We start from the raw sequence: 24,236 nt of genomic DNA, 5'->3' as shown, positions 1-24,236 counted from the left end.
GACCAAACTCTTCATCCCATCCTTTTTTTAATTAGCCTTTCCATCTCTTCCAACCAATCAATAAAGGATGTAACGCTAGAGCTCATAACTAGGGCAGCAAATTATTCAATTTCGACTTGAAAATTCTAAAATTTGATTCAGTAATTATCAAGTAAAGTTCGAACTCAAGTCAAACTCAAACACCAATACTTGAATCAAACGCCTCACGATTGGGAATGAACTTTGCAATTTTAATATATATTTTATATTATTAAATTTGACTGGATCTATTCTAAACCAATTAAACGAAAGACAGAGAAGGCTGATTAGACAAAAAAATTAGACATCTTTAATTGCTTATTATTAAATTAAAATTATTCACATTCAATTGAAAAACTACTTGACACTAACATAATTAGGGTAATTTAAATTTAAAAAAGGGTACACTCCAATTGAATCGATTCACAAAACAAGGCAAAACAAATGAATTGTTTGATCAAACAGGGAGCTAACTGTAAACTGCATTTATTTGCAAATGGTGAAATTTGCTGTTACAATTCAAACCAACACTGCTCAATTCGAACTTCTATGGATTAACTAACAAGAAAACCCTTGAACTTGTATTCTAATAAGCTAACCCTTAGCCTAAACAGGCCTGGAAAGCCAAAATCTGTTTCATCAGTCTAATTAATCATATGGTAAGTTGCAAACAAATTAAACTGCGGCATGAACAATGAAGCGGGAAACAGCTCCGAAGGTCGAATCTTTCGTACCAAATCATTCAACAAGTAAAACTCAGAACTTTATACCATGAAGGAGCAATGCAGAGTAAAAGGTAGCTCTGCTTTACTTCAAATAACCACTCCAGAGGCAAAGACACAATTAACACAAGAATCAAAGTAAACACTAAAATGGTTTCGGGTGTGTACAATTCGAAGTCCATACCCTAACAATTGCAAATTTTAGACTATGAAATGAGAAAGAAACCACCCAAATTCATATGCAAAGCCAAACGTTGCACGTTCAAATGTTATTCTGAAGAAGCAAAGCATAATCATAAAAAGAATCATAAATCTGTGAGCTGAAAGAACCTTTACAGTATTTCAAAAACATTACCCACGGATGATATTAACCAGTGCAAAGTTTAGTGAGACAAAACACTTTCATCAACCAAAAGTACATGGCCAAACCTAAGCCTTCCCGGTGTTCTTCTTCTTCTGTTGATTATCAGTTTCAGGGTTTTGCTTAGGAACAGGCTGAATTCTCTGGTAAGGAGTCCTAGTCAATGTCTCCCCCCTCAAAGCAGCTACATATCGATCGATCGTATCCTCTTTCCGCTGGAGCTCCCCAAGGTACTCCGCTAATCGCTCCTGATTCACTTTCCCCATCATCTTTTCAAAATCCATGAAATCAAGCAGGTAAGCATGGGAATAAATTACGTAAATTATTAAATTAATTGTTAATCGATGAATTGAACAGGGATGGAACTAAAGAGTAAAAGAGGGGGAATAAGTGGTTACGAGGGATTCGGGGCGGGCGTTTTGGCGGAGCTGGGCCTCCAACTGAGGGTTGCGGGAGTTGGTGAGTTGCATGACGCCGTAACCAATGACACCGGGAACGACGCCGCAGATGGTGGCGAAGGCCAAGAAGAAGGGCTTCGAATCCCTAGTCCGCCTCACTAGCCACCGCCAGGTCTGGCTCTTTTCCCACAGTATCGACATCTCCGATCTCTCTGCTTTCTGGATCTCTCAATTGTTGTTGCTCTAATAAGCCCTTCTCAATTCCACAACCAATACACGGTCTTTATTTTTCCTCTTATGGGCCCATAAAATGTTAGTTTGGGCCTTGACACTTTGGAAATCAACAATTTAGTATTTTCTTATTCACTCATTTTATGTTTGGTTAGACAAGTCTCGTGTGGGTCTAAATTTAGCTAATTGGTCATTAAGTCATGCGATATTTGAAATAGATTTTTAAAATAAATTATTCTTTTCATATTTTTTATTTTAAATTTATTTTCATAATATCGTCATATTATTTAAAATATGTCAATGACTTATATATAAAGAATCTTATAAAATCTATTAAAAAAATAGAGTTCAATCTCACATCTTAATCATAAACATGATACGAGATCTATAAACTCCAAATTTTAAAATAATTTTACATAACATAAATAATGATTCTTAGAATTTTGGAAGTATGATGATTATGTCGGGGTTGGAATTCGAGTATGATCCGATTAATTTGGTTTGAGTTTAAATGAGATGATTAGGGTTTTGGAATAAAATTTGTACCTTAAACTCAAATTAAAATGAATTTGGGTGATGATAAAAAATTCTAACATTATTTGAAAAGCGGTTATAAAATTATTTTTGCATTGAAAATGTATCAAATAATAATTTAATAAGAAAATAAATAGTGAAATAATCGCTTATGCAAGAATTAATTGAAAGTAGGTGAGAGCCTTAGGTGGATATGTGTGCCTACGGAGGAACTTTTAGATGACCCGGTTTCTCAACTATTTAAAATTATTATTAAATCAAATAATAATAAAATAATTGATAAAAGATAAATTAATTATTAAATTAGATCACATCATTGGCCAAAAAGGAAAACTAATTATTAAACTAGATCACATCATTGATAAAAGAGACTAAATCAAATAATTGATAAAAGAGGAATTAATTATTAAATTAGATCACATCATTGGCCAAAAAGGGAAAATTAGATATCACCGATTAATATTACCTTCACCGTGCAATAGACCCAACCCAAAATACTAGTTTTGGATCGGGGAAATTAGATACCACCATTAATTTTATTAATAAAAAATAAAATATTCAAAATCATAATAAATTTTTATCAAATCATAAAGTATACATACAATTAGGATATTTATTTATAATAATTAATTAAAAAATTACTCATTTAAGATCATAGAAGGATAACTGTTAAAATATCAATAAAAAAATTTGAACAAAACATAAATACGAATAGGTCTGACTGCATAAATAAACAAACGACAGAAGGGAATTAAACTACTAAAAGACAACTGATAAACCATAAACTAAAATCGAACGATGTGAGAAAACTATCCACGAACGTAAACTACATATCAAAATCTAATAAAAAATCAGTATGTTAATAAATAGACATCATCTTGATTAATCGATACGACATTAAATTCAAAAAAATACTAACCATGAATTATATCATTATTTCTAAAACAAATCAAGTCGAACATTTTTCGCTCTTAACTCAAACTCAACCCAACTTTATTCGTAAAATAATCTAACCAATCTGACATAATCTAAAAATTTGAATGTTTAAAAAATATAAAATTAAATCAAATCAAAATTCAATAAATTCATATAAAAATTATCTTTAATCTTACCTCGCTGTACGTATATACTTTACATCACTGTCGAGCCCAACTTTATGTTTGTTTGGCTCGATTTGACTTGGCACATTATGAATTAATTATGGTCCTACATTTTTAAATGGCGATTGACTCGATTCAGTCCTCGTGCGGGCTTCGTGGTGAATGTGTCACATTGATGTGGATTTATAATTTCAGTTATAAATATTATATTTATGGTCTCACCGTGCATGCTTTGGTGGTGAATGTGTTACATTCGATGCACTCCATCTTATTAATTAATTAGGTCAATTTACAAATTGCAAACTATCATTATCCTATACCAACTTACTTATTCGTGCCGCCAACTACATTCTTATCATTATTCATATACAATAAATAATATGAAAAATTGGGATTTAAATGATTGATTTAAATTTAAATAACATATATTATATATATTTTTTAATTTTGGGCGGTCGATTTTGGGAATTAGATGGATAGATAACATTAAATGTGAAATTTCATATTATTTGTAGGGACGGCCAAAATTAAAGAAAGGGGTCATATTCATCCATAGATAGCCATACTTTTAATTTTTAAATTTTATTTTATTATAATTTTAATATTTTTAAAGAAAGATTTTACTTCTAAAATTTCATGCCAAAAACGTTACGGGTGATATGATATATATATTTATATATATACTAGAATTATAAAAAGGTATTTTTAAATATATTGTTTTTCAAAAATGTATTATATATATTGGACAGAAAATTAGATTTATAATATGGTGGCTGCTTTATGGATTTGCATAATGCTAGTTCCAAAAATTGGCGTTATAACTTTGACTTTTTTATTGTATACAAAACACGTGTCCTGGGCAGCCACACCCCACACATTTGGCTACTTGGGGTTAGGGATGGCATAGGACCGAACCTGATGGGTTCAGATCCGACCTATATCTTATAGGGTCAGAATATTTTTTTTTAAATTTAATTCGGATTGGGTTGAGTTGAGTGAAATTTAGGGTGAAAAATATACGATTTTATCCGACTTAGTTTAAAAAATAATATAATTATATCTTATATGTTTAAGGATAATTGCATAAATATCATTCTTCGTATTATTTTTTCAATTAAATTTTTATTTATATTGAATAAAATATTATTTAAAAAAATATATTTATTTCTAGTCGAATCAAGTTTTGTTCGAGTTCAAATTTTATCTCAAAAGCTGGGTCAGGTCGGGTCCAATGTAGTCACTCTAGTCTCAGGTCAGGCCGGATTTAGTGTGGAGGGGGTATATTTTTCGGATCGAATCATGTTAGCCGAAAACCTGACCCATGTTTATCCCTACTTGGGACAAACTTTTGATTTGTTTGGTATAATTATTGATATTCGATTTATTAATTGGTTAATTTGGATTATATACTATAGAAGTTTAATATGAGAACAATCTTTCTAATATAATTTGCTCAATTCACAAATATCATTACTTGAATCTCTAACTTTGTTTAAGATGTCTAATGTTTCATCTCACTAAATTAATTGATTGTGGATAAACTTTTGGTTTCTTTATCACACAATATTAAAGGATGATATAGTTTTAATCTTAAATCTTAAATTATTATATTGATAAATTTTAAATAAATTATATAATATTTAAGTGATAAGCAGTTTAATATTGTTTAAATAAAGTCTCGAGTTCGAGTCATTGTGTATGCAGAAAATTCATGCTAGGAGACTCACCCACCAAAACAATGTGTGCGACGCGAGCCAGTATTGATTAGTCAATGTGAAGTTTTAGAACCAGAAGAACAATAAAAAATAATATTTTTTAACTTGTATGAGATGAAGTTTTTATTATAAAAAATTATTAATCTCTTAATAACATATACATACTATACGGTGTAGATCATTTAGAGATAATAATATTTTATTTCACTATTTAGTCTACCCAATAGATTTTAAACCTTAAACCTAAGTATTTATATTAATAAATCTTAAATAAAAATATAAAATTAAAATATACATAATTATATAAACTAAAATGTATATGATATAAAATGTCAAAAAATGTTATACGATACATATTCATATAATTTTCCTTAATAAATCTAGGTTTCCACCCCATACATTTCAAAACAAAATTATACCAAATCGAACACATTTTATAAATCATTTATCGAATAAAATGAGTACTTATAAAACCCCTAATAAGTACTCAATCAAATGAAACTTTAAAAGCATAGATTTGACTAATGATTACTTATTACTTATTAGTCTTCCTTTCCCCACTTATAGCTACTTTCATCTCCACTTTATAAAAAGCTTTAATTATATGAACCAATATCCCTCTTATCAAAAGGCCTTTGTATTTGATATCATCCTTTCCTTTTTTTTTCTTCCACTTTAGCATCATTACCATTTGTCATTACTTATTTTCACAATGTATATCCCTAAACAAGTATATAATCTGAAAATACATACAAAAGGATTTAACAATAAGTATATAATCTCAAGACACATACAGAAGGATTTGTTAAATTATTTAAACAACAGTTATTAATAAAACTGAAATCCATGTAAAGCTTTCCCCACCAACTACACACCAAAACAACTAGTCTCTCCCTCTCTTTGTTTCCTTGCTCCAGAAGCCTCATAAGTCCTTATTTTTTATATTTTTTTAACCGCTACAAGTTTTTTTTTTACTATAAAGTATCATATTTGTTCTTCACTTGTGGTTTTATGGGCCTTGGAAGTTTTATTTGTTTATGCTGTCTCCATTGATGAAAGCTCAACTGCTCTCTACATACATACAACTGTCACTAAAGAACAAAAAGAAGAAGAAGAAAGTTCTGTACTTGACCTTTTCGGTTTGCATTTAGCAGTTGGGCATTCGTTGAATATCTTCGATCATGGATCTGGAAACTGGTGTTTACCAAAACTATGTTAAGGTAAGATGGGCTTGTTCAACAAATTTGCTTTGATTCCTTGTTTTTTTTACTGAAACCCCATTTCTGTTTCGAGTTTTTGCAGAAGGAATCATGGAGAACTGTGTTGACTTTAGCATACCAAAGCCTTGGAGTAGTGTATGGTGATTTAAGCACTTCCCCTTTGTATGTTTACAAGAGCACATTTGAGGAAGATATTCAACACTCGGAGACAAATGAAGAGATATTTGGGGTTTTGTGTTTTGTTTTCTGGACTCTCACTCTGGTGCCTTTGCTCAAATATGTGTTTATAGTGCTCAGAGCTGATGATAACGGTGAAGGAGGGACTTTTGCCTTGTATTCATTGCTGTGTCGACATGCCCGAGTTAACTCGCTTCCCAATTGCCAATCGGCCGATGAAGAGCTGATTGAGTACAAGAAGGATGGTATCGGTTTTTCATCAAAATCAAGTTTTGGGTCAAGATTGAAATCCACTTTAGAGAAGCATAGGGTGTTGCAAAGGTTCTTGCTTGTTCTTGCTTTGATTGGGACCTGTATGGTGATTGGTGATGGTGTCCTCACACCAGCTATCTCCGGTAATTTGACTTTTCTTTCCTTGAACTGATTTTTTTGTTCTAATTGTGTCATAAACTGAATTTGCTTGATTGTTTGGGTTGTTCGTGCAGTATTCTCTGCGGTGTCCGGGCTTGAGCTTTCGATGTCGAAAGAGCATCACAAATGTAAGATACTTTCTCCTTTCATTTTGTTTGGCTGCACATAACTGTAGCTTCTAAATATCTGCTTGGTGTTGCTGTACTTAGAAGTTAGAATAAGTAAATAATCTATGATGCAAATCCCTGTTGGTGTTGCTGGATTTTAGCACAAAGTGGAATTTTTGGTCTGTTTGATTACTTCAGTAATTCTCAAGAACAACCTAAATGATACGGCACATGATTTCTATGGTTGTCTTTGGTTTTTGATATTGGTCCCTCATAACCCTAGACATATGTACAGTGGAACCCATGATTTTACCTTTCACCTCAAGTTGGTTAGACTCTCCGATCAACATGCTAAACTGCGGTATCTACAGTTTGCATAGTCTTCCCGGAATTGTAAATTGGATGTCTTTAGTAATATTTCTGCCAGCCTATTCTGCTTTCAATTGAAACTTTCAGTTTATATCAAAACTACTGTCCCACCTTGGAATAGAGTTGTTAGGAGGGCAAACTTTGGCATCTAGTTTCTTAACAAGCTGTTTCTTCATAAGTTACTGTTCCTAAATGAAATGACCTACCTAATAATTCAAGTTTTCAAATAAGCCAACTTATTCGAACCAGGTACAATTTGAACTCATGTGCCTCCGAGACCCTGGTTTTACGTTGACACTGAACAATGACTTGTGATCTTCGAATTGTGGTTTTAGTTGTGCAACTAATGTTTAACTCTATACTTTTCTTTCTGCCCAATTTATATTAATTGCTCTTCAGATAAGCTATTGCTATACTCCTATGAATGCTAGAACGAGTCCATGACTAATGCTACCATGAAATGTTATAAATAAAGACTACATTGAAATGTTTTCGGAAGTTTGGTCTCAGCAAAAGTTTTAACCATGAGTACTAACTGGACTTTACCATACAAGTTGTTCTCTATCTGAAACATGAGTATTTGTACCATCTTCTCCTCTTCATATTTCATCCATAAATCCGTGTGGCATTGTACCGCCTCTTATGAAGGTTCAACAATTTTTTGCAGATGTAGAGGTTCCAGTCGCATGCATCATACTGATAGGCTTGTTTGCCCTTCAACATTATGGCACGCACAGGGTTGGATTTTTGTTTGCACCCGTGGTTCTATTATGGCTTCTTTGCATCAGTGTCATTGGGTTATACAATATCATTCACTGGAATCCTCATGTGTATCAAGCTTTCTCTCCATATTATATGTACAATTTTTTTCGGAAAACCCAGAGAGGAGGTTGGATGTCTCTGGGTGGTATTTTATTATGTATAACAGGTAAAAGTGTTTGTGGTTATACATGTGTGTGTGTGTATAATTTTTTTGTCATTTTAGAATAAAAAGGTTGATTCTAAGTTGATTTACATTTTTTATTTTCAGGTTCGGAAGCTATGTTTGCTGATCTTGGACATTTTTCACAGTTGTCAATAAAGGTATGTATACTTATTTCATGGTTAAGGATTTCTTTTTTAAAATAAGTTGGCATTTAGACCTATCAAATAGGCTAGCTGGGTTGATTTTGGGTTTGAATCATTTCGAATATTATTTAGGACTCGAATAGCTCTTGGTTTAAGGCATTTTTGGATTTCTGCAGATCGCTTTCACTTCTTTGGTTTATCCATCCTTGATTCTTGCATACATGGGGCAAGCTGCGTATCTATCTCGGCATCACGCCACAGAAAGTGATTACCAAATCGGATTTTATGTATCGGTACCAGGTAGGTACCTTGAATTGTTATTGAAATGGTGCAATTTTGATGATAGTCGAGTTTTCAGCTAACTGCAACTATCCAAATGTTATTGCTTCAGAGAAGTTAAGATGGCCAGTTCTGGTTATAGCCATACTTGCTGCAGTAGTGGGAAGCCAAGCTATCATAACAGGAACGTTCTCGATAATCAAACAGTGCTCTTCCCTCGGCTGCTTCCCAAAGGTCAAAATAGTCCACACATCGTCGAAAATCCACGGTCAGATCTACATTCCTGAGATTAACTGGCTCCTAATGGTGTTATGTTTGGCGGTTACTATTGGCTTTAGAGACACGAGGCGCATGGGTAATGCATCAGGTATGACTATCTCCTGCATAAATGTGTTCATTTGGTTGTGTAACTTGGAGCTTTGAGCATCTTGCGATCTCGGTTTCATATTCTAGGCAGAACCATTTATTTATATACGGAAACTTACGTTATCCTTTTGCCTCTGATTTTGTACTAGTAGTTTTGATTCTTCATGTTTCTTGCGGGACAGGTTTGGCTGTTATAACTGTGATGCTGGTCACCACTTGCTTGATGTCTTTGGTAATTGTTTTATGCTGGCAAAAGAGTGTGTTCTTGGCAATAGCCTTCGTTTTCTTTTTCGGCACAATCGAAGCACTCTACTTCACCGCTTCCCTCACCAAGTTCCTCGAAGGGGCCTGGGTTCCAATTGCCCTTGCATTCATCTTCCTTATAATCATGTGTGTTTGGCACTACGGAACCCTGAAAAAATACGAGTTCGATGTTCAGAACAAGGTCTCCATCAACTGGCTACTTAGCTTGGGTCCTAGTCTAGGCATAGTACGGGTTCGTGGGATCGGACTTATACACACAGAGATTGTATCTGGAATCCCTGCAATCTTCTCCCACTTTGTCACCAACCTTCCAGCCTTCCATCAGGTTCTAGTCTTTCTTTGCATCAAATCTGTCCCGGTTCCTCATGTTAAACCCGAGGAACGATTTTTGGTTGGTCATATTGGACCTAGAGAGTACAGGCTCTATAGATGCATCGTACGATACGGTTATCGTGATGTTCACAAAGATGACATGGAGTTCGAGAAGGATCTTGTTTGTAGCATAGCAGAGTTTATACGCTCGGGAAACATTTCTCCCAGCCATGTTAATGAGGATCCATTGAAAGACGAAGATAAAATGACAGTCATCGGGACATGCTCTAGCCATACCGAAGGGATTCAGATGAGCGAGGATGATGCATACAACACAGATGCAGCTGGTCCATCAAAGGAGATATTGTCACCACAACTTACAATAAAACCGAGAAAAAGAGTACGGTTCATTGTACCGAAGAGCCCGGAGATAGACAACGGTGCAAGGGAAGAGTTGCAGGAACTTATGGAAGCTAGGGAAGCAGGGATAGCATACATACTAGGGCACTCATATGTTAAGGCGAAGCAAGGATCTAGGCTGATAAAAAAACTTGTAATCAACTATGGGTATGAATTTTTGAGAAGAAACAGCCGAACATCAACCTATGCGCTAAGTGTACCCCATGCATCTACGTTGGAGGTTGGTATGATATATCATGTTTAATTTCTTTCCCTTTCCATTTTTCCTCTTTTTTATGGGATAATTTTGGTCATAGACAAAGGAAATGTATCATATACATTTTTACAGTTATGTGCACGTAATATATATATACGTACATGATATATGTTGAGAGCTTTTTGTCTTCTTTTTCTCATGTTAAGAACTTTATATAATATATTGTTTATAATATTAAACTTTTAATTTTGTCAATTATAACATTGAATTTCAATTTTTGTTTCAACTATATTATTGGATCGTTAGATAGTTGACGACACAAAAACGTGACTTATGACCGTTGACTTATGACCGTTGACGTGGATATTACATTGAAATAATGATGTCGTTTTGATGTTCAAAACGAATCAAAACAACGTCGTTGTGTTGAATAAAAAATGAAGTCAAGTCGTTTTTCATGAGAGTTAAACTTAATTCCTTAAAGAATCAAACTTAGGCCCTTCGGGATCTAAAGCTCATGTGTGACCATTAAGTCAACTTACGTTTTGAAAAATATTGTAACATAAATAATATATATCTTAAACTGTTATTGAGATTAATTCTAAATTTTTAGTTAATCTAGGAATCAAGTCTCAATTTTTTCATTATATTTTAGAGTTTGAAAATGAAAGATTAAATACAAAAAGAGAAAAATGTAATAGAAGAATTGAGATTTAGTTCCTGAATCATTTAAGATTTTAAAATTGATTTCAACTATAAACGATTTCATCACCTAAATAGGGAATCTTGTAATTATTTTTAAATAATTCTTTATTTATTTTAATTATTATTATTATTTTTAAATAAGCCAATTTTTTTAGTATATAGATCTACTCCTTTTTTTTATTATTTTCAAAATCGGTAAATCTAATTCAGTATATAATCAAAATAATTTTATCCAATACATGAAAAATTATAAACAAATTTTTCAGCAGCTTAAAAACTTTGCGTGACAAAACACCAAAGTAAAACTAGAAATTTTAATTTACCAACAATCAGTTGATCTTGTGAAATGAAACACTAAAATTTTAAGTAAGATTAGGAGTTCGAATCTTGACATTTGCGAATGGAGTAAACTAGGTTGGAATGATCATTCCCTTCTCTACAATATCCGATCTGAATTAGTCGATCAATAAATCAGATATCAGTGATTAATTAAAAAAAGCTAGAAATTTAAATTTAAGGTTTGGACCATTAAAAAAGTCACATTTTTATATTATTTGAAAACATAGTAAATTCTATTTTAAATATTTTTTAAGAATTAAATATTTTAAAAACCATGGTTAAAAAACGTAACTCAAGTAAAGAGTCAAACTTATTATCCTATTCGCAATATAAATATATTTCACTTTTTTATTTCAGTTGATTCTTTTTAACTTTCTTCCTCTTCCTTTCGCGTTCCCTTCTCTTTCTACTTTATCTTCTTCCAACTTTTAACGAACTTCCCCCGCCTCTCATCTGCCGTACTTTTCCTAACCGCCGTGTCGCTGAGGTAAGCCGCTTCCTCCACAATTTTTGACGGTTGCGTTCGTTTTGTTAATTCCACATTCTCTTTTTGATCTACTGTTGACTCGCATTAACTGTTTAGATGATGTTTGTTTTTATTGTGTGAGGTCTGTAAAGTTCTTATGTCTGTGTCGCGTAAATCACGCGCAGACATTGAACTTCACACATTATTTAATTTTTAGAAGACAGAAATTCTTTTAACGTCTGCGCGTGATCTACGCGGCGCAGACCAAAATTTATGTCTGCAGACGTCTTCTAATCTCAGATTTTATATTTAATTTTTATATTATATTATATGTAATTTTAATTTTAATATTAATATTTTAAATAAATTAAATATTAATTTTTAATATTATATTATAAATATTAATTTTTTAAATTTATTTTATATTATATAAATTATTTTATATATTATTAAAATTTTATATTTATTTTAATTATTTTGGTTTAAGTTTAAAAATAATATTTTTTTTGGAGTTGTTGTTTTTAAATTATATTTAAACCTTTTTATACAAAATGTAAATATTTAAACCACATTGCTTAGGTGATGTTTGTATAAAAATATAAAAAAATTAAGATTTACAAAATATGAAATCATATAATTTATAAAAGGTATTTTCTAAAAATATCATATAATTATAAAAATAAATTATGAATATATATTTTAAAAATTAAAAGTATTACATAATTGTATATTTAAAAAAAGAGAAAATAACCTCAGTGATAAAAAATCCCAGATAATATACGATTTTGATCAACTTTTTTTGGATTTACGAAAATGACCAATAAAATCGCAATGCGATCTCTAATTCGCATTGCGATATCCACTATCGCAAATTCGCGTTGCATTTCAAGTTGCGATAATTGAAAATCGCGTTGCGATAGTTGAAAATCGCGTTGCGATTTTCCATTTCGCGTTGCGATTTTCCAGTTCGCGTTGCGATAGTCTACAGTTGTCGTTGCGAAAATTCGTTGTGATAGTTAAAAAAAGATTTTGTTTCTTAAGAATTTTCTCTAAAAAGATAGTATCCCGCGCGGACGTGTCGAAGACACGTATTACCACGACCACGACCACGACCACGAGACGGACGGCGGCGGCGACGCGCGAGAGTCCCCTTTGTTCTCTATCACTCAACAAGGAAGTGGGAAAGCCAAGCCTTAAATATCATTCTCAATAGTGTTTCCAATACTATGTGGGATTGAGCATTACCAACACTTGTTTCCAATACAATGTGATTATTCAGGAAACAATTAACAATCATGCACCTTAAAACAACTGAATCAGCAACCAATTGCATTAGTATTATACGATTAAATATGTCATAATTAAAAGTCAATCTACAATCAATCGCGATTATTGCAATTTTAAGCAAAACATTCAAAAATAATATCACTATTTAAGGCTCAATCCCACATAGTATTGGGAACAAGTGTTGGTAATGCTCAAATCCCACATAGTATTGGAAACACTATTGGGAATGGTATTTAAGGGTTGGCTTTCCCACTTCCTTGTTGAGTGATAGAGAACAAGGGGGACTCTCGCGCGCCGCCGCCGCCGTCCGTCGGGTCGCGGTCGCGGTCGCGGTCGCGGTCGCGGTCGCGGTCGCGGTCGCGGTCGCGGTCGCGGTCGCGGTCGCGGTCGCGGTCGCGGTCGCGGTCGCGGTCGTGGTAATACGTGTCTTCGACACGTCCACGCGGATACTATCTTTTTAGAGAAAATTCTTAAGAAACAAAATCTTTTTTTAACTATCGCAACGAATTTGGAAAATCGCAACGACAACTGTAGACTTTCGCAACAACAACTGTAGACCATCGCAACGAATTTGGAAAATCGCAACGACATTGTAGACTATCGCAACGCGAAATGGAAAATCGCAACGCGATTTTCAACTATAGCAACACGAAATGGAAAATCGTAACGCGAAATGGAAAATCGCAACGCGATTTTCAACTATCGCAACACGAAATGCAACACGAATTTGCGATAGTGGAGATCGCAATGCGAATTAGAGATCGCATTGCGATTTTGTTGGTCATTTTCGCAAATCCAAAAAAAGTTTGTCAAAATCGTATATTATCTGGGATTTTTGGTCACTGAGGTTATTTTCTCTTAAAAAATCATGTAATTTAATGATCATTTATAAATTTTATTCTATCAAACTTATAAAACTAATAATGCATGTGATTATGTGAGATTTATAATATAATTAATAAAATGATGTTTGTTTTTCTAAAAAAATTATTATGATAGTTGTATGAATTATTTAAATTCTAATATTGTAAAACTAAAATTATATTGCAAAACTTTTTAAGTTTAAAAAATTAGTTTATTTTATATTTTAGTTTATTTTAGCAGTCTGCAGACGTTGAAAAATAAATAATATTTTTCTTGCAGATTACAGACTTTTGGTCTACCTCTTCTACTGCAGATATATTCCGCAGACTACAGACCTTTTAACTTTTCAAAAATAAACACCACCTTAGTCTCTGACTCATTTCCTTTCCTCTTGTTTGGTACCAAATCCGTGTTTTAATTTAATTTAATTTTTTTAATTTCATTCTTTTTTGGTTGGCGAATCAGATGGTATTGATCGGTTTTCATCTTTATAGTTTTAATAATAATATAAAGAGAAATCAGAACAGTTAGAATATTACTTATGTTCTTCTGAGATTCTTGGCGTGTAACTTCCTCATGGAATACATTATTTCCTTTTTTTTGTATTTTTTTTCTATATCAATTTGTTGAGAATTTCAGTGCTTTGCTGTTACCTTAGATTTCGATTTTCTTATTTTTTTTATCAGTTTGCTTATTTGGCTATCAAATTGGTACTATTCCTTTCGAAAAAAACTGACATTTTTATAGAAAAATTTATTGTGAGCACAGAAAGGCTCCGAATCGCTTTTGTTCCAAATATAAGACTATGAAAACTACAGGTTACATTTTTTAAAAGGCTTATTATTTTTGGTACTAATTGTTATCATTGCTATTTGTTTTAGTTTTTTATTAGCTTAAGATTTTATATGAAAATACGAAAGAACGATATGGTAAAAAGTCAAAACCACAGGGGAAAAAAGGCAGAAAGAATGATCCCTGCTTGAAACTTTTTAGCGTGTTAAATTAACTACACTGTTTATGGTAAAAGCAAACAGAAGAAGTGATGATGTTTAATGCTAGTTAAGGCTTTTTCTTGATTTATCGTGAATGAGGTCAATTAATTTATATATATTATTTTCTCTCTGTGTAGATTATTTGACAATTATTCGAAAAAGTTTCTCCTGGTTCTGCAAAATAAAATCTTTCGTGGCCTCAAGATCATGTGCAATTTTTTTACACTTGGCCTTTGGGGACCTACTTGATATTCCCCAAACTCGGAGTCCTAGAGCTCTTCCTCCGGTAATGACTGTTCCTGGGATCATCTCTGCCTTGGATTCATGTACCAGTAATGATGGGGATTCAGATGCGAGTTGGTCAAGTTTTAGAGAGCGTAAAATTATAGTGGCAAATATGTTACCTTTGAATGTTAAAAGAGATTCAGTAACTTCTAAATGGTGCTTCAGCTTGGATGACGGTTCTCTTTTATTACATCTAAAGGATGGTTTTTCTCCTGAAAACGAGGTTGTATATGTGGGATCTCTCAAGGCTGATATTGATGCCAGTGAACAAGAAGAAGTTTCTCAGAAACTGTTGGAGGATTTTAATTGTGTTCCTACGTTTCTTCCCCATGATCTGCAGAAGAAGTTTTATCTTGGATTCTGTAAACAGCACCTGTGGCCGTTTTTTCACTACATGCTGCCAATGTGTCCAGACCATGGTGATCGGTTTGAGGGTTCACAATGGCAGGCATATGTTTCTGCTAATAAAATATTTGCTGACAAGGTTATGGAAGTAATAAACCCAGATGAGGATTATGTCTGGATTCATGATTATCATCTGATGGTTCTTCCCACATTTTTGAGGAAACGCTTTCATAGAATCAAGCTTGGGTTCTTCCTTCACAGCCCATTTCCTTCATCAGAAATATATCGAACATTGCCTGTTCGGGATAAAATCCTGAGAGGACTGCTGAACTGTGATCTAATTGGTTTTCATACATTTGATTATGCACGACATTTCGTCTTGTTGCAGTAGAATGCTGGGCATTGATTATGAATCTAAAAGAGGACACATTGGTCTTGATTACTTTGACCGCACTGCATTTATTAAAAATCTTCCTGTAGGAGTTCATATGGGTAGGATTGAGTCAGTTTTGGATCTTCCCTCTGCTGCTACCAAGTTCAAAGAGATTCAGAAACAATTTGAAGGGGAAAAAATTGATTCTTGGAATAGATGACATGGATATTTTCAAAGGCATCAGTCTGAAGCTACTGGCTGTGGAACAGCTCTTGCAGCAGCGTCCAGATTTGCAGGATAAAATAGTTTTGGTTCAGATTGTGAATCCTGCTAGGGGCTCTGGGAAGGATGTCCAGGAAGCAAAGAAGGAGACTTATCTGACTGCTAAAAGGATTAATAATCTGTATGGTTCACCCAATTATCAGCCAGTGGTTTTGATTGATCGCCCTGTTCCCCGTAATGAGAAATCAGCCTTTTATGCACTAGCAGAATGTTGCATTGTAAATGCTGTGAGGGATGGGATGAACTTGGTTCCTTACAAGTATATTGTTTGTAGGCAGGGAACTCCCCCCATAGATGAGGCTCTGGGTATAAAGACTGATTCTCCACGAACAAGCATGCTTGTTGTGTCTGAGTTCATTGTTTGCTCACCTTCTTTAAGTGGAGCAATTAGGGTAAATCCATGGGAAATTGATGCCGTCTCCGAGGCTTTAAATACATCTATTACCATTCCCAAGTCCAAGAAGCAATTGCGACATGAGAAACACTACCATTTTGTTAGTACTCACGATGTAGCTTATTGGGCTCGCAGCTTTGCACAGGACTTGGATAGAGCATGCCAAGATCATTTTAGTAAGCGCTGCTGGGGCATTGGTTGGGGCTTTAGTTTCACAGTCGTGTCTTTATCTCCAAGTTTTAGGAGGCTGTCTACTGATCACATTCTTTCAGCATATAAACGAACAAATAGAAGTATTTCTGGACTATGATGGCACTGTTGTTCCTGAAGCTTCCGTCATTAAGACTCCTAGCCCTGAACTTCTCTATCCTCAAGACCCTTTCTGATGATCCTTAGAACACGGTGTTCATTGTTAGCGGAAGAGGGAGAACCTCACTTGCTAATTGGCTTGCTCCATGTGAGATGCTGGGAATAGCTGCTGAACATGGGTATTTCACGAGGTAGGTTTATGAAAATGTCGTAAATATTTAACCAGTAATGAAACTAATTGCCTGAAAGTAGTCTGAGGTCATTTTCCTTTCTTCTCCAGATGGAGTAAAGATTCCGAATGGAAACCAGTCCTCTAGGTGCTGACCTTGAATGGAAGAAGGTTGCAGAACCAGTTATGAGCCTTTATAGAGAGGCAACAGATGGCTCCAGAATAGAAATTAAAGAGAGTGCTTTGGTGTGGCACCACCAAGATGCGGACCCCGATTTCGGATCATGCCAAGCTAAGGAACTGTTAGATCTCGAAAATGTTCTTGCAAATGAACCGGCAGTTGTTAGTAGAAGCCAGCATATTGTTGAAGTTAAACCGCAGGTATGAAAAAAGTGAATTTTCCCCTCCTAAATACCGCCGCCTATCTTTACTTTTTATTATATTTTTTGTGTGCAATATGGTTATCAAACTTTCTCATCAATGATTTTCATCGTTCAGGGAGTAAGCAAAGGGTTGGTCGCAGAGAAGGTGTCAAAAATGGTCAACGGTGGGAAGGGACCGAATTTTGTTATGTGTGTTGGTGATGATAAATCCGATGAAGATATGTTTCAGAGCATATTAACATCTGTTTCTAAACCATCATTGCCCGTGGCTCCTGAAATCTTTGCGTGCACTGTTGGATGAAAGCCTAGCAAAGCAAAATATTATCTTGATGATACCGTCGACGTTTTGAAAATGCTTCAAGGCCTCACAACTGCTATGATCTCAAAGCCTAAGCGCCTTGCGGAGATCCAGGTTTCTTTCGAGAGTACTGCTTGACTTGAACAGGGTGGCTGGTGCAAATTTACCAGCTCCATACATCGGAATATCAGCTTGCTTCAACACATTCAACTTGAATGAGGGAAAACTCGATCCTAAATTATCCGAAGCATTCTCGGTACTTGCCAGGTATGGTTCTGAATATGGTAACCATATTCTTATTGACGCGGGAACTGGACGGTTTTAACTTTTACCCTTCTTTTAGAGGCACCTGTTAACTTGTGTATATACATTGCTCTCCAATACAAATTCAAAATGTCAATTTGATTTTTTTCAGATCATATGCCATTAGGGAAACAAAATGCTCAGCAGTTTCTTCCTTCCATTCCTAAACTCAAGTATACATAATATTTTGATTTTATCTTTAATTCAATTTTAAATAAAGTTTAAGGTGATGGTAAATGGTAAGGTAATGTAATGTAAGACAGGTTTAATATCTGTATTTTTTTGTAATATTAATTAAATTATTATTGGATATCGGAATCTGTTAAAAATCCACATTTAACGAGTCTAAAAATGATTTTAAATGAAATTTTTAAAAAAGTAAAACAAATTTGGATAATGAATATGATACTAATTCAAATCGATTTTATAATAAGATGTTGAATAATATCCTTATGATGGAAGGCAAGCAAAGGGAATGGTATAAAGGGAATTGTAATGTAAAGACAAACAAAAAGCAAAGGAACATGTTACATCAGAGATATGTCGTTTGTTGGTTCTTTTAGTCTTTTTTTTTCACCCTACATAATAGGAAAATTTTCACGTGCGGCGGTCTTAATATACGATTAATGAAACGCATTATCAGTTTTGTTATTATTTTTTAACATTTCTAGTAAAAAATTACCGGAAAATATTATTATTTCTATCGATTTTGTTATTATTAGGCTCTTTACCGGTTTTGTTAACATATCCGGTAAAATCTTACTTAAAATATTATTTTTTTTCTACTGGTTTTGTTATTATTGACACTTTACCGGAAATGTTAAAAAATATTAATATTTTAGGTAGAAATAATAATGTTTTAGGTAATTTTTTACCGAAAATGTTAAAAAATAATAACAAAATCGATAACGTCTTTCTTTAACAGTATATTAAAGCTTCCGCACGGCAGAATTTCCATTACATCCATCACACAGAAGCATGGGCCTTTGGTGATCACTGATCAGCTCTCAATCATTTGTAGCTGCAGTGACAGGATTTGTATTTGTTTTCAAATGTTTATTAAGTTTAGAATTCGAATACGGTTTACTCTTTCCTTTCGAGACAGAGATAGCAATCGTCTCTTCTTACTTTCAATACCAACATTTTTTTTATTGTGGTTCAACGAAAAAAATGTCTGTAATGATAGTTGACAATTCATTCTTTTTAATTTAAACGATAAATTATTGATTATGATGATATACTATCTATATATGAAGAATATTTTTACACTCAATACAAATGTTCTGATATGACTTGGTTTTATCATGATGAACCTGACTGTATTAAAAATAATGTTTAGCTTGATGCAATTGGTATCTACTGATTTCATTTTCCTTTCAAATATATGGAGGAGCACGAACGAAACGATTATCCTTAAAAATATTAAATTCAAATACATTGTCTATAAAAATATTTAAGCATTCATTATTAAGTAGTTGATAGTATTTATTTACTTCTACTTTTGTTCTTCCCAACCCCGAAATGCATAAGCTAATACTATTATTTAGTTTCTATATTGTGGGTTATAAAATATAAACAATACATGGTATGTGCAGTAATAAAAAAATAAATCACATTAGATTATCCCAAAAAAAACATATCAGTTTAATCGAAAATTAATGATTTATTTGATATGTTGCAAATCAAACATTGAAAACTTCATTAAATCGATGAAGAAAATGGTTAACGGTTAGAACCAATTAAATCATTATTATTATGAAAATCTTATTAGTTTGACTTTTAAGTGTAATTTTTTATTGGTTAAAGGACCACTTATAGGGTAAATTAAAGCACATCATTGTCTACTAATAACCCAATTGAGACCAGGCTGGCACCGACAGGCATAAGCTCAGATTCGACTATTTTCAACATACAAGCCTAGCATTTGTTATTACATCCCCCACCTTTCCATTTGCTGCTATATTATTGAACTCTCAATTTGGCATTTCAATGTAGCAAAAATCACATCAATGGTAATTTGTACATATTATTAGTAAATATGGTAAGCAATAGGGGTGTGCATTATCGGATATCGGATATTATCCGATCCGAATTTTTGGATATCCAAAAATTTCGGATACCTAAAGTAATGATCTGTATCCGATCCGAAAAAATCGGATATCCGAAAATTCAGATATCCGAATATCCGGATCCGAATCCGATTTTTTAGGCAAAAAAAAAATCAACATAATAAAAGTATTAATCAAATAAGAAACACTTACTAGCTCTTATGATTTCCCTGGTAGAGATGAAACCGCTAAATGTGTCGATGTATTTTTGTCCTTCAAGTAAGTTTTCTAGCTTCGACTGCTGATTAAGGAAACCTTGTATAGCTTTTTTTGACGAAAATTTCGAGTTCCGAGCCACGTGTCTCAATGCATCCGTCGAGAGGTTTGCATAGTTATGTGCACTGCAAATTCTCATTTTCTGTGCTTCACATATTCCTCCATGAACCTGTTCTGAAATTTCATCAGTCAGCAAACTTGAGTTATTGGATTAGCATTTGTCCCAATACTAATTAATAAGTGATCTCATTCAGGTATGAGCAATTAAATTAAAATTAGCATGTACACTTAACCAGCTACAATATCAATTTTGCCCTTATCATTTTGTACATGAAATGAATTTACCTAAATTTTACAAAACTGAATTGATTGAGCTCTAGGAAAAGGCCTGCAAACTTTCAAGGAATATACTACACCAACATCATTACTTCAATTGTAAGAAAAATAGAGAATTTGTGCAAAACAATTAATTACATTTATAACAATTTATAAGTTAATAGCAATACCTGCAGATAAATGTCTATGGCTCGAAAAAGGCCATAATGGGATTCTCTTGTAAAATCTGGCAGCAGGAGGACTAATGCTGCAAACTTTGAAGGGTTCAAGTAGTAATTTGCTGAAACTTTCACAAGGTACGAGTCAAGTAAGCTTGTAACTTTTCGAAATCGAACCGGGGGTCGGCAACAACTTTGTTCATTCTAAAATGCATTTATCAGCCTCGGTACCAGATTCACATCATACATGTAAAGTTTCTTTTGTGGTGATGGGACAAGCAAAAATATAATTTTCAACCTTGTTCGACTTGTGTTTCAAGCTATGTAAAATACAAGATAGAATCCAAAAATCTATACATGCTGCATATTAAAATACAAGCTAGAATTCAGAAATCTATACATCCAAAAAACTAATATAGCCCAAACAGCTCTGGGCTAATAATATAGCTTAAATTTTTTCGGGTTTTCGGATAATCCGAAACTGGATTTTGGTCGATCCGTATTCGATCCGGAAATCCAAAAAAAAAAATTCGGATAACTGATCCGAACTAACCGAAAATTAAAAAACAGATAGGATATCCGAATTTTCAGATCGGATCAACGGATCAGATCGGTCGGATCGGATTTTTTTGCACACCCCTGGTAAGCAGTGAGGATTCAAGCTGCGAATTAACGTGAACTTTGGTCCTTGTTGCCAAACTTCCAGTAGTAGAAGCTAAGTAGCATTTAAGCATATATACTTGTTCATCCAATTCTCTGCAAAAGACCCAGGTTCCAAATTGGGTTTGGGTTTCTCCTCAGCGTGTAAAAGCTTGAATCTTTCTCAAATATCTAACAAATCTTTGTTGATAGCAACAATGGGGAAAAATGTGTTGGTTCTGGGTGTTTCTCTTTTGTTTCTTCTTCTTCTTGGAGGTGTCTCTTCAGCTCCTACTGCTTCTTCACCTGCAAGTAAGCTTCTATTAGTTTAAAGCTTAAATCCTAGCTTTTTATGAAAAATGGATTTGATATGTTCTTTCTTTTTGTTCTTTGCAGAGATCGTTAGTGGGTTTTTATCTAATGCTCTGTCAGTCATTATGAAATGGTTATGGTCACTCAAAACTAATAACAAAACAGGTTTGGATCTCTGATACTGTTGGAACCCATATTTCATTTTTCATTTTTTTTTTTGGCTTTGGAGAATGGTATCTGATATGGTAGTTTCCAAGGGATGATGATGTGGATAGCAATCACTAGCAAGCCGATGATGATGTTTGAGAGTGGATACACAGTTGAGACCGTGTTTGATGGGAGTAAGCTTGGGATTGAGCCTCACACTGTTGAGGTTTTGCCTACTGGAGAGGTGCTGATTTTGGACTCTGATAATAGCAACCTTTATCGAATTTCAGCTTCTTTATCTTTATGTAAGTGGTTGCTCTCTTGCTCATTGCATTTGCCTTTAGTTGTTCTAATTGTTTGTTTTGATTTTATATTCCCACAGCATTTTTAGTATGATCTTTGCGTTCTGATAGTTCTAAGTTAATGGAAAAGGAAAACATATGTGGTGTTTGCATATGTTGGCGGTCGAATTTGGTTATTCGACTTGCATCATAAAAGGAAAGTGCACGGTTTTGCTAAGTTCGTATGACATTTCCCATCGCCTTCTTATCTCGTTTAGATTTTTTGGAGAACTGCAGATAATAGACCAACGCTGCTTGCTGGTTCCCCTGAAGGATACCCTGGACATGTCGACGGTAAGCCTAGAGAGGCGAGGATGAACCACCCGAAAGGGTTAGCGGTAGATGACAGAGGGAACATTTTTATCGCAGACACGATGAATATGGCAATCAGGAAAATAAGCGATGCAGGTTAGCAACGTAATCACCGAGTTGTCCGACAAAGAAAATAGAGTTCACTTGTTATTTTGGCTTAACTATACAAGTTTTTCATCCTTTATATGGCTCTGGTCTTTTACCCCCATGTCCTTAGTATTTGGTGTCCTAAACATTTGTCGTTGAATGTGGTTGTCTCTTCAGGTGTTACAACCGTTGCTGGTGGGAAATGGACACATGGAGGGGGACATGCAGATGGACCGGGTGAAGATGCAAAGTTCTCTAATGATTTTGATGTCGTCTACGTTGGAAGCAGTTGCTCCCTTCTCGTGATAGATCGGGGAAACCGAGCTATCAGAGAGATTCAACTGCGTTTTGATGACTGCGCCTACCGATATGGAAATGGCTTCCCTCTTGGTAAACGAATAAACCACCCGAATTTCATGTCCATTAGTCAGTATTCGAGCTTTACGCACTATAGTTTGTCATTGCAGGGATTGGAGTACTTGTTGCAGCCGGCTTCTTCGGTTACATGCTAGGTTTGTTACAGCGTAGAGTAGGCACCATTGTATCCTCCAAGAATGTGAATGCTGTTGTATCGAGTTCGTGTCCATACCAGGCACTCATTCCAAATGAAGATGAACAAGTGAAGCAAGAAGAAGGCTTTTTCGGATCCCTTGGGAAGCTTTTTGTCAATGGTGGTGTATGCGTTTCGGAAATTCTTGGAGGAGTATTTCCTGGTTTTCGAAAAAAGCCAGTAAGCTAACAATATCATCAGATCCAGCACCAGCAACAACAGATGCATTCAATGCCTTGGCCTGCACAGGAGAGCTTTTTGATACCAGATGACGATGAGCCCCCATCGATCGATACTCGAACCCCTACACCAAGGAAAACGTACCCTTTCATGTCTATAGATACGGAAAAGATCCATCAGTTGCGACAAAGCCGAGTGTTCTACAGTGGATGGAATTCTAATATGCAGCAGCAGCAGCAGCAGCGGAATCAATCATCCATTCCGCATACTTACCATGAGCAGAGCCATGAGAAAAACAACGAGATCGTTTTCGGGGCAGTTCAAGAACAAAATAGGAAGCAGGAATCTGTAGTCATGAAGCCGGTTTATCATGGAGATAACATGTACGATCATTTCTACGACATTCACTTCCGATCAAATCTGGGTTAATTCATGGCTATTAAACACAGAACTGAGCTTTGTTCATAGAGAAATGAGTCTGTGTGGTCTGTGGAGCAGCTTTGGTGCTACTTGGGGTTCACTCCTGTCCTGCTAGCCTACATTTTGTAAGGCTACAATGGGATCTTTTGTGTTGAGCTTAAGTTGACGATTCAACCATTGTCATCAGATTTTACTAAGCTTATATTGTTGTTGGATTAAAGCCACAACATCTTGTGTTCGTATATAAAATTAAAAGTTCGAATTCCGATATTATGAATGAAATAAACTGAGTTGAGAGAGTTATTGTCATATTAAATCTCTACAACACACTGTTCAAATTAGTCGATCAATAGGTTAAATAGATTTAA

The 24,236-nt window shown here is 34.3% G+C and overlaps 4 protein-coding genes and 1 pseudogene across 4 annotated transcripts; 4 read left to right on the top strand and 1 right to left on the bottom strand.

The window, feature by feature from the left end:
- Window positions 1–785: 785 nt before the first annotated feature.
- On the bottom strand, window positions 786–1,757 carry LOC120117967. Its single transcript, XM_039138116.1, has 3 exons — window positions 1,500–1,757; window positions 1,160–1,370; window positions 786–1,126 (listed from the first exon to the last, which is right to left on the bottom strand). Exons 1-2 carry the CDS (start codon window positions 1,698–1,700, stop codon window positions 1,170–1,172), a joined length of 402 nt encoding a protein of 133 aa, XP_038994047.1. The 5' UTR covers window positions 1,701–1,757; the 3' UTR covers window positions 786–1,126; window positions 1,160–1,169.
- A 4,503-nt stretch (window positions 1,758–6,260) lies between these two features.
- LOC120117964 (potassium transporter 6-like) lies at window positions 6,261–10,409 on the top strand. The gene is made up of 8 exons (XM_039138112.1): window positions 6,261–6,299; window positions 6,382–6,871; window positions 6,962–7,015; window positions 8,031–8,291; window positions 8,394–8,446; window positions 8,608–8,731; window positions 8,823–9,077; window positions 9,259–10,409. The coding sequence occupies exons 1-8, from the start codon at window positions 6,261–6,263 to the stop codon at window positions 10,314–10,316; spliced, it is 2,334 nt and encodes a 777-aa protein (XP_038994043.1). The 3' UTR covers window positions 10,317–10,409.
- Window positions 10,410–11,781: 1,372 nt separating this feature from the next.
- On the top strand, window positions 11,782–18,055 carry LOC120117960 (annotated as a pseudogene).
- A 3,682-nt stretch (window positions 18,056–21,737) lies between these two features.
- Window positions 21,738–23,457, top strand: LOC120118066. The gene is made up of 6 exons (XM_039138207.1): window positions 21,738–21,831; window positions 21,916–21,970; window positions 22,081–22,283; window positions 22,557–22,727; window positions 22,896–23,108; window positions 23,186–23,457. Exons 1-6 carry the CDS (start codon window positions 21,738–21,740, stop codon window positions 23,455–23,457), a joined length of 1,008 nt encoding a protein of 335 aa, XP_038994138.1.
- Window positions 23,309–23,985, top strand: LOC120117962. The gene has a single exon (XM_039138111.1). It carries the CDS (start codon window positions 23,491–23,493, stop codon window positions 23,875–23,877), a length of 387 nt encoding a protein of 128 aa, XP_038994042.1. The 5' UTR covers window positions 23,309–23,490; the 3' UTR covers window positions 23,878–23,985.
- The last annotated feature ends 251 nt before the right edge of the window (window positions 23,986–24,236 follow it).

This window comes from Hibiscus syriacus, unplaced genomic scaffold (genome assembly GCF_006381635.1).
Source record: "Hibiscus syriacus cultivar Baekdansim isolate YM2019G1 unplaced genomic scaffold, ASM638163v2 tig00110325_pilon, whole genome shotgun sequence".
Taxonomy (NCBI): Eukaryota; Viridiplantae; Streptophyta; class Magnoliopsida; order Malvales; family Malvaceae; genus Hibiscus; species Hibiscus syriacus.
Note: the sequence above shows the minus strand (reverse complement) of the source record. Positions and strands in the feature narration are given on the sequence as shown.

Excerpts from the sequence above, each read along its gene's own strand:
- LOC120117964 (XM_039138112.1), top strand. The coding sequence starts at position 6,261 with ATGGATCTGGAAACTGGTGTTTACCAAAACTATGTTAAG. Across the intron at positions 6,872-6,961 it reads CCTCACACCAGCTATCTCCG|TATTCTCTGCGGTGTCCGGG; the intron begins GTAATTTGACTT and ends TTGTTCGTGCAG. Across the intron at positions 9,078-9,258 it reads GCGCATGGGTAATGCATCAG|GTTTGGCTGTTATAACTGTG; the intron begins GTATGACTATCT and ends CTTGCGGGACAG.
- LOC120117967 (XM_039138116.1), bottom strand. The coding sequence starts at position 1,700 with ATGTCGATACTGTGGGAAAAGAGCCAGACCTGGCGGTGGCTAGTGAGG. Across the intron at positions 1,371-1,499 it reads ACGCCCGCCCCGAATCCCTC|ATGATGGGGAAAGTGAATCA; the intron begins GTAACCACTTAT and ends GATTTTGAAAAG.
- LOC120118066 (XM_039138207.1), top strand. The coding sequence starts at position 21,738 with ATGGGGAAAAATGTGTTGGTTCTGGGTGTTTCTCTTTTGTTTCTTCTT. Across the intron at positions 21,971-22,080 it reads GTCATTATGAAATGGTTATG|TTTCCAAGGGATGATGATGT; the intron begins GTCACTCAAAAC and ends CTGATATGGTAG. Across the intron at positions 23,109-23,185 it reads TGGAAATGGCTTCCCTCTTG|GGATTGGAGTACTTGTTGCA; the intron begins GTAAACGAATAA and ends TTGTCATTGCAG.
- LOC120117962 (XM_039138111.1), top strand. The coding sequence starts at position 23,491 with ATGCATTCAATGCCTTGGCCTGCACAGGAGAGCTTTTTGATACCAGAT.